At 36.1% G+C, this 9,543-nt stretch overlaps 2 protein-coding genes across 4 annotated transcripts; one reads left to right on the top strand and one right to left on the bottom strand.

Moving 5' to 3' along the window:
- Positions 1-1,204: 1,204 nt before the first annotated feature.
- Positions 1,205-4,958, top strand: LOC140842661 (ABSCISIC ACID-INSENSITIVE 5-like protein 5). Of its 3 annotated transcripts, none has more exons than XR_012120469.1 (5): positions 1,205-2,819; positions 3,344-3,415; positions 3,493-3,580; positions 3,799-3,828; positions 4,594-4,958. XR_012120469.1 is itself a non-coding variant. In XM_073210716.1 (4 exons), exons 1-4 carry the CDS (start codon positions 1,749-1,751, stop codon positions 4,672-4,674), a joined length of 1,254 nt encoding a protein of 417 aa, XP_073066817.1. In that variant the 5' UTR covers positions 1,207-1,748; the 3' UTR covers positions 4,675-4,958. The 3 variants fall into 3 exon arrangements, 1 of the variants encoding a protein (XP_073066817.1); XR_012120468.1 differs by lacking the exon at positions 3,493-3,580 and having other exon boundaries at positions 1,207-2,819; positions 4,594-4,725; positions 4,814-4,958; XM_073210716.1 differs by lacking the exon at positions 3,493-3,580 and having other exon boundaries at positions 1,207-2,819.
- Positions 4,959-5,633: 675 nt separating this feature from the next.
- On the bottom strand, positions 5,634-8,766 carry LOC140842652 (probable serine/threonine-protein kinase At1g01540). The gene is made up of 7 exons (XM_073210706.1): positions 7,975-8,766; positions 7,310-7,414; positions 7,076-7,198; positions 6,805-6,975; positions 6,576-6,705; positions 6,286-6,495; positions 5,634-5,937 (listed from the first exon to the last, which is right to left on the bottom strand). Exons 1-7 carry the CDS (start codon positions 8,583-8,585, stop codon positions 5,791-5,793), a joined length of 1,497 nt encoding a protein of 498 aa, XP_073066807.1. The 5' UTR covers positions 8,586-8,766; the 3' UTR covers positions 5,634-5,790.
- Between the last annotated feature and the right edge of the window lie 777 nt (positions 8,767-9,543).

Raw genomic sequence — 9,543 nt, 5'->3', positions numbered from 1 at the left:
ACGAGTTTTTAAATATTTTAGAAATCGAATATATTACCATATTTTCCTCTTCATAGCCAAATAACTACAATATTATAATACTTAATCCCAACAAAAAAAAAAAAACTACAATATTATAAATGTCGAGCTTATTCGTGCTCTTGACCAACTTCCTTCTTCTGGTTGCGCGATGCCTTGCCGAAACATTTCTCCATCCAACACAAAATAAATTATTTTTATTCGTTCCATGCACCTTTGGAAGAAGAATATATCTTAGAAAGCCCGGAACTTATGATTTAAATGAATTATCCTCATATGAATGCAAGGACAACTGCTTTTTGAAAATATATCCATATTTTAAGTTAAGTTAGATATTGAGAAGTATATTTTCCTAGACAGTTATTTTATTGCATTATTTAAGTTACCTTAATTGGCCAAAACTTAAGCTGACGACATGGTATCCAGCTCTTCCAAAGGGGCACGGAAGCCCACAAATAAAAGTTAGTGGGTGGCGGCCACGTCATTATTCATCACCCAATCAATAACAACCGTTGATCTTCTAGAGGTCCCAGATCACTACCAATTGCTCCTTGTTATTGGCTCCCACCCAAGCCGCTTTCACAGTTATTAGTCCACTCTGTTCATATTTGTACCCCCATTTTCTTATCAAGACACGACGATGAGATATATTTATTCTAAGTAAAAATTAATGTGAGACGGTCTCATATGTTGTATTTTGTGACACATATCTCTTATTTGGGTCATTCATGAAAAAATATTACTTTTTATGCTAAGAGTATTACTTTTTATTGTGAATATCGATTATTTGGGTCATCCGATCCATAAAAAAATATTACTTTTTATGCTAAGAATATTACTTTTTATTGTGAATATCAGTAGGGTTGACATGTTTTACAGATAAAAATTCGTGAGACCATCTCACAAAATACATATTCTTTATCTAATAATGAGTAAGTTCTCTTTCGATTTATATTTAAAATAAAAATCAATAATTTTAATATAAAAAATAATATTTTTTATGATTCGATCGAGTCAAACATCTGTTTTATAAAATTTCATAAATGTATTGTGCTTAATAATATCATGATAGGTTTGATTTCTAAATTTTCTTTTTCCTCGTATCGTTGAATCGTGAGAAATAAAAATATTATTATATCCACATTATAATATGATGCATGCAACACCGCCCGCTCGCTGCAGTATCTCATCCCACTTCCGTATGAATTACAACACTAGGCAAAAATGTATCTGGTAACTTATTTGATCAATTTGAATATGTTGTTGTCTGTTTTCAATAACGGGAAGCTGCTTTCCTTAAAATTCTCAGTCTTGTAAAACTTTTTCTCTTGTTCTCATCCTGTACTTCTGTTAATTATAAGGCCGTTAGTCAACGTTAATTTTCTTGATCTTGCTACCTGTTTTGTCTCAACTCTCCGCGAATCATGCATCCTTCCTTTATATCTCTACATATTTCATGTGTGAGCTCTAATCTTCTTTTCCTCCGATTTGGGTTTCACTGAAATCAGTTGTTTCTTTACTCTTGATTCTTAACGCAACTTTGAGCTGTGAAGCGTCGTTAGGTGGTAAAAATTGGGTCTTGATAGTGGATTTAGAAGAGTGGTGATACCGAACTTTGGGCTTTGTGAGGACAGGCGAACGACAATAGATTCAAGTTATTTTATTGATTCTATAAAGTGGGATTTGAGGATTTGGTTTTAACAGATCTGCGGGACTTGATCTTCATTGAGATGGGGAGCAGTTTCAATTTCATAAATTTCGGAAACGATCCTCCATCAGGGGGCAGTGGAACGCCTCCGGGTAACTTCCCTTTGATTCAGCAGTCTTCCATCTATTCATTAACTTTTGATGAATTTCAAAGCTCAGCCGGCGGAATTGGTAAGGACTTGGGGTCGATGAACATGGATGAGTTGCTCAAAAGCATTTGGAATGCAGAGGATAATATGATTATCGGCTCCAGCAGTGGTGGCGATGTTAGGATTCAGGAAGGGAGTAGTAATTTGCAGAGACAAGGATCATTGACTCTTCCTCGTACGCTAAGTCAGAAGACGGTGGACGAGGTTTGGCGGGAGGTGTCAAAAGAGTACGGTGGTGGGAAGGAGGTCAGCGGGATCGGTGGTTTTAGAATGCTCCCGAGAGAACCGACTTTAGGCGAGGTTACCCTCGAGGAGTTCTTGGTGAGAGCAGGTGTCGTTAGGGAAGAAACTCAACCAGCTGCAATGCTTAAAAATGTTGGAGCTTTTGACGATCGGTCAATTCCCACAAGTTCCGAATCAGAATTCGGGTACCAGCAGACTGGTACGGATGCCAGATTAATGGCCAGTAGGACTTCTAATAGTGCTAATCCGATTACCTTGGAATCTGCCAGTTTACCCCTGAATGTTATTGGGGTGAGATCTGCTTCACCACAGCCTATGCAGCAGCAACAGCTCCTTCCAAAACAGCCTGTGTTTGCCTTGGGAATTTCTAGTAATGAGTTAGGAAATTCGGGTATTAGGGGTGGAATTGTTGGGGTTTCTGATACAGTAATGAATAATAACATGGTTGAAAATATGAAGTTACACGGTGGAGGACTAGGTGTGGTTAACTTAAGAGCTAATCAGAAGGGTTCTCCGTCAGTTTCATCTGACGGGCAGGTTAACGGTAATGGTGGGATGCCTTCCATGTCACCTGTCCCTTACATGTTTAATGGTGGTCTTCGGGGTAGGAAACGACCTGCTTTGGAGAAGGTGGTTGAAAGGAGGCAAAAGAGGATGATTAAGAATAGGGAATCGGCTTCAAGATCACGAGCTCGAAAGCAGGTGAGACTTATATTCTTTGCAACGACTATTTGTGTTGGCATGGATGTATATATCTACTTGTTTTACTTTATCATTCCGGTTCAAAAATTGGACAAGATCTCAATAGAAAGGTCAATAATTTGTTCTTAAACAATTTGAATCACTTCTAAAATTTGTACACGCTACTGTTTGGATCTAATATGTATACCTTGGATATTATTCAAGGGTTTATATATGCATCATTTTGATTATTTGAGTCCATGTTCTTCCACAAGCACAAGAAGCATTAACATGTTCAATCGTGGACTCGGGATTTGTAATTGTGTGGGGATTGTCCAAATAACTAGGATAAAGATGTTAGTCCTGATCACGTAGAACCGAGCATTAGTATATTAAAAGAGTGCATGATGGAGGACGAATTGAATTAAGAGCTGAGCTTGCATATTGAATTTGCTTTATCAGATAAGATCACTAGTATCCTGTACGAGGAATCAACCAACCCTGTGATCGTGTTTGTAACACAGTTGTACTTTGTCTCCTTTCAGGCATACACTATGGAGTTGGAAGGGGAAATTGCGAAACTGAAGGAGGAAAATGATGAATTACGAAAGAAACAGGTTCAAATTTATATACATCTCTCAATTATTCTTTGTTTTATTTTTTGACATTATTTTATCCACCATTATGTATTAAGTGATCAGGGAACTCCCACTGTTACACCAAAAATGTATTTTCGGAAGTTCTCCAGTGGATACATTTAATTCCTTTGGTGCATAAAACATGTATTGAAGATTGATCTATTTAACCAAATATATTATATTACATATAAAGTAACAAAAAATAACATGAACCAACATGTGGAAATTCTCATTGTGTTCTATTTTTTTGAAATACTCTTATAATAAGCTATTGAATAATTCTATGATGATAAGTATATATCATTTCTGCACATCACAGATGATATGTGTGCGTTGTTGATTAGTTTATTTACATGGTGTAGGCAGAGATGCTGGAAATGCAAAGGAATCAGGTATCTCTCATTCCTTTCATTCAAACTAATTATCTTTTTATCTTAGTCCCTCCGATTACGGCACGATGATGAGTAATGCCAATGGGAAAATCGTTGGATGGATCTGTAATAGGAGTCTGTGTTGTAAATCATAAATCATAGTACCAATCTGAAATTGAGAAAAATCAAAATCAGAAATTGCGGTTTGGTTTTAAACGGAAATTCAGATATATGTTTCAGTTTGTGGTTTGAGATTTCTTTGCTATGAGTCAACGTCTTCGAAAGATTTGTTTTTATGCTATGACAGAACAAGAATGATGTGAATTCAAATTATGTAGTTGGTATTTTACTTTATTTATACCATTTCTTGATTGTTATCTGATTATATATATTCAAAAAAATATTTTGAATTTGTCTGATTGTATGAAATTTGACTGGTTTGAAGAAAAATGAGAACACCCTATGGTTTCAATGTTTATGGAAGCAAAACATGCAAATGGCCCGTGAATTGTTAGTTGTCCCACATCGGTGCTATTTAATACATGGGAGTTGTATATATGGTCTTGGACAATCCTCCCCTTTGAGCTAACTTTTGAAGATGAGTTAGATCTAAGTTAGACTCTTAACATGAATATCTCTGATTGATATCATCACGGTATAAGTCAAATATTTCAAACCGTAGGACAGTCCTAAGTTTCAATGTCAGTAGCACTTTAGTAGCTGCACAGGATATGGGGACAATCATTGCTATTATTTAGTTTTCTAATACTTGTGTGATTTCTTCAGGTTCTTGAGATGATGGACCAGGAAAAAGGAGCGAAAAGGCCATGCTTGCGACGGAGACGGACACTGACAAGTCCATGGTAGACGAAGCATCTTTATAATGACATTAAAGCTTATTAATCGAAATATATGTGGGTGAATGTACGTGTTGGAGGAATATTCATCCGGTGTTCATTCACTGGTATAGATTTAAATTAACTAGATGAGAAGTGTTTTATTATAGGTTACTTCAAGGACCTTGCACTGCGTCTTGTCGAGCAGAATGGATGGATATATACAGATCGTTGCTAATATATATACAAGACATCATTAGTCGTTCAGTTCAGAACATGGCATGTATTGTTTTGATCATCTGCCTTAGAAAAGCACGACGAATGTCTTATTTTAGTGTGTGAAAATGGAAGACAAGGGGGCTATTTGTTCTCTCATCATTGGTTTCTTGCAGCTTGTCAAAGGAGACCCAATGTTGAGATCCATAAAAAAATATGAAAAATATCTTAGCGGGAGCATGAAAGGATCCACAAATCTTTTCTTTGAAAAATACAAAAGAAAAGAAAAAATGGGTCCTTCTGTTTTGTTTTGTTCTGTTCATCAGACAACTTCTTCTTCCTTCTGCCCCTTCCGATAGCCCCATTTGTAGGATTGTTTTGTCATGCAATTGGGTGGTAGACCCAAATTATATTTTTTCAAGTTGTCCATTCAAAGATATGTAAAAAACAACCCAATAAATTTCCTCTGTTGATTTTTTATGTCTCTAAATTATTATTTCTTATGTATGTTCTAAATGTCTTAATTTTTGCATATTTTATTTCACACGCAGAATGATATCGTATTTGATCCCAATGTCGAAACTTTAGAATATATCTGATGTAAATTTTGTTGGTTCAAGGAATATATTTAATTTGGCATTAAACGATCTTGAAAAAATCTTCTACCCACCTCGTCCACCTACAGAAATTTACAATGGGGTCAAATTCAGTTCCCTTTTTTTTTCATCATTCGAGGATACTTCTATTTCCTCCTTAAACATGAATACATGATGATGAGGGCTTAAGAGAAATTAAACAAATCAAAATCTTCCTTGTTGATTACAAAAACACAACGAGAATGGAAGTGGAATCACATACAAAACAGAAGAATAATGATATTTACATGCCTGGCCATGAACTAACAGTTAGACATGGCGAAAAACCAAGATTACTAGCGCTCGTCATCAGTTTCTTGCTTAATCCTTGCCAAAATCCTATCAGTTTGGACACTGCTTTCATATCCACTGCTGTCACCTGGTTCCATCACGCCTCTCTCCATGCGATTTAACCGTTCATTTTCCCGACCATTTCTACGGTCCTTTTAAAATGTACACAGTAACACACGTCTAAGGGAGAGGAGATGGTAACACAAAAATTGAATCTAGGACACGACATTTTAGATTATGTGCCTCAACCCAGAATATAACAGTTTCCATTGGAGCCAATTAAAGTTATCACAACTTGGCTATCAACATCTTAAAGAACAAATATTTTATGTAATACACCAGAAAAAAGAAGAGTTTGTGGGGTGCTAATATAGTATTTCTCAAGAAAATCTGCATGAGTTAGGTAGCTAAACTTTACCATCTGATGTTTTGTTCCATACTATACATACTTTAATTCGTATTAAATGCCACAAAAGTTGTAGGTAGAATATTGAACTTACTTCACGGAAAAGGAAATCATCACAATCAAGCATGTGCACCACATGCCCCATCTTTGGCCTCTTTTGAGCATTTGGGTCTACACACCGTAATGCTACCAAAAGAACACGTTTCCATGCTCTCGACGAGGGTTTCTCAGTTAATCTTGGATCCAACACTCCCTCTGCGTTTCGGTTGGAAACCATAGATTTTAGCCAATCAACAAGGTTCACCTGAAATTTCAGTTTGTGCAAATCTCAAAATATATTGAACCAAATAAAATGTCGAGCAATTATCAGGAATCCATGCATACTTCACCAGCGGGACGACTATAATCCACCGGATTCCTCCCGGTTATGATTTCCATTATGAGGATGCCAAAACCATACACGTCACTTCTTTCGTTGAGCATGCCAGTGCTAGCATATTCTGGAGCAACGTAGCTACACAAAAAAATATTTAGTAGTTGGATTTGTTTCAAATAAATGGTAGCTGTGGAGGCTAAAACAGAAACTATCTTTCTGGACAAACTACTAACTCACCCAAATGTACCCATAACTCTAGTGGTGATATAACTTCTTTCAGAACATAAAAGCTTTGCCAGACCGAAGTCCGATACTTTAGCATTCCACTGTTTATCGAGTAAAATGTTGCTTGATTTAATATCACGGTGAACAACCTTTGGCTCGAGCCCTTCATGCAGATAAGTCAACCTAAGAAACTTACCCCATTAGGTTCTGAAAACCAGTATCAATCGTCACATAGATTAATTAAATTAGTTGAGATTTTTCAGATTTGAACGACTCTATTTACCCCTTGGCAGTACCAAGTAATATATTCATTCGAATATCCCATGTAAGAGGGCTACAAGGCCCTACATCTCCATGAAGCCACTGTTCTAAGTTTCCATTATCGACATACTCATAGACAAGCATCCTGCAATATAAAAGAGTTGTAATTTCGTTCTAGAACTCTGAAGAACTTCATTCAATGAATGGTCAAAAATGCCAATTTTAAATAGCAAAAGTTTGTCACCGAGTTAAGTACCTGTGAGCTCCTTCAGCACAATAGCCAAGCAATCTCACCAAATTCTTGTGGCGTACCCGTCCTATTGCTTCAACTTCAACCTTAAACTCTCTTTCCGCTTGACCCCTTGTCAAAAATTCCGATTTCAGACATCCAAAAAGCTAAATATTGATCATCTTACATAGATCTTAATTTCTTCAAATCACCACATAGAAAACATTCACATGCACTTGAAGAAATACATGGCTTTTCACCTCATATCTTCTAGAAATATGGAAAGTGAAAAAAGGCCGCGCAATTTAAACAGACGCCTAAATCCCTGACAAATGCCTGAATAGCTAAAACTCCAATCACCACTCTCGTATATACATCGCAAAATATCCTATGGAAAACTATGATAAATTGATAACGAAATCTAGTTCTGATGCAATATTTTGTCAACCTTGACAATCATGCATCAGATATAGAGTTGATATAAAATCTGAAATAATTTATTTTCTATTTTGAAGCCAACAAAAACTGACTCAATATAGTAGTAAAATTAAAATCACCCCATGATATTGCTTTCATTTTATCTCATTAACAAAACAATTGACTTTAAATTGGAGCATAGACAAATGACTAATTTATGAAATGATGAAGGAATAAAACAAACAGATTACACACATGCATGGAGTTTAAATTACCTGTTATTGAGCAAATTTTTAACAGCAACTTTCGTATTATCTTCCAAAGCACCATAATAAACAATTCCGTACCCTCCTTCCCCAATCACATTCTCAGCAGAAAAGCCATTGGTGGACTTCTCAAGCTCCCTCAAAGTATACCAATGTCCCCACCCTAAATGCGACACCCCCGGCCCGTTTGTCACAGAACCCGGTTCACTAATGAGCCGCGCCTCCCCGCTTCCATTGCCCGACCCGGAACCCTGCCCTCCCTTCTCAGGATAGGATATCCGGTTCCCCTTTCCAATCTCAATATGGATCCTTTGATCCTCTTTGGGGTTTGGTTCGGGATCCGGGGCAGGAAGAAGCAGCTTGAGAGGAGCCTGTTCCTGCCGGGTCGGGACGGACCGTATTTCTTGAATTTCTCTCGACTCGTTAGGTATGATGGCAATCTTGTTTTTCAGCGTGGTTCTCTTGTTCCGCCTGGATGTGAACCAAATCGAGATGAAAAAGAGGAAGATGACAATGGCGGCACCGACGCAGATTCCAAGCACAACCCACAAACGTAAACCAAAAATGGAAGTCTTTCTCGATAATTCATCGTTCAGAAACGCTGGTTTCCTATCAGACATTTCTTCAAGCTAGCCTTGATGATTTTCAGCTCAAAATATGCACACTGACTTACGGCACCATTTTGTGTAAGGACAAGACAAAATAATGGCATAAGAAGACATTACAACAGCAAGCTGTAACGATGGGAACCGTAGACTGGGGAAAAGGCCCACTGATGTTTGTCAGCCCGTGGGAACGATAGATTCTGTATTATCTTAGAATTTTGTTGTCTCCCATTTTATGTATGTATTATAAATTTCGTTTACAACAGTTAGATAACCAAATTCTTTGTTATTTAAAACTTCTCCTTTTGGGTGCTTGATCGCATATGGTTGGTAATGTATGGAAATAAAGAGAGTTTTCTTAGATTTTTTGCAATTCCTTCACTCAACACTTGGTCAAAGTTTCGAACTTTTTCTTCTTTTAAGATAAAGTTGCGAACTTTTCGGTGCTTCAGTTTACGATTCTAGCATTTAAATACACAGGATTATTAAATGAGGACAACGTGTAACCAATGGAATCTTTGTAATAGTCAAAACCATTCGAGTAAAAAATATAATTATATATTTTTATGCAGAAACTAATTTTTAGTTTTTCATGAATTTTTAATTTTCTCAACGACGTTTTCTATTTTACATAGTCCGCTATCTATTTTCTATACACACATATACATCATGAAACACTATATATACCTGTATATATACATATATGTAAAATTATAATTACCCACCTAATATATAATTAATAGTTAATGAATTATCACTACAAAATACATTAATTATATTAATTTATATCACTTCAAGAATAAAGTATAACTCCTATATTAATTTTATGAAATAGTTCTATCTTTAAACAACATTTAAATATTTTTCTTTTTAATTTTCTCTAAACATGTTTTTTTATAATTTTAGTGCAAGTAATAAATTATAGTATCACAAGAAATATATGAAAAAATTTAAACAATAGAATAACATGATA

Source organism: Primulina eburnea, chromosome 1, assembly GCF_022965805.1.
Source record: "Primulina eburnea isolate SZY01 chromosome 1, ASM2296580v1, whole genome shotgun sequence".
NCBI lineage: Eukaryota > Viridiplantae > Streptophyta > Magnoliopsida > Lamiales > Gesneriaceae > Primulina > Primulina eburnea.
This window is presented reverse-complemented; position numbering and strand designations above follow the sequence as displayed.

Bases quoted from the DNA above. Each gene is read 5' to 3' on its own strand.
- LOC140842661 (XM_073210716.1), top strand. From the start codon at position 1,749: ATGGGGAGCAGTTTCAATTTCATAAATTTCGGAAACGATCCTCCATCA. The intron at 3,416-3,798 runs GTTCAAATTTAT...TACATGGTGTAG, and splicing joins ATGAATTACGAAAGAAACAG to GCAGAGATGCTGGAAATGCA. The intron at 3,829-4,593 runs GTATCTCTCATT...TGATTTCTTCAG, and splicing joins TGGAAATGCAAAGGAATCAG to GTTCTTGAGATGATGGACCA.
- LOC140842652 (XM_073210706.1), bottom strand. From the start codon at position 8,585: ATGTCTGATAGGAAACCAGCGTTTCTGAACGATGAATTATCGAGAAAG. The intron at 7,199-7,309 runs GTACTTAACTCG...TTTATATTGCAG, and splicing joins TGTGCTGAAGGAGCTCACAG to GATGCTTGTCTATGAGTATG. The intron at 6,706-6,804 runs GTGAGTTAGTAG...TTTTTTGTGTAG, and splicing joins AGAGTTATGGGTACATTTGG to CTACGTTGCTCCAGAATATG.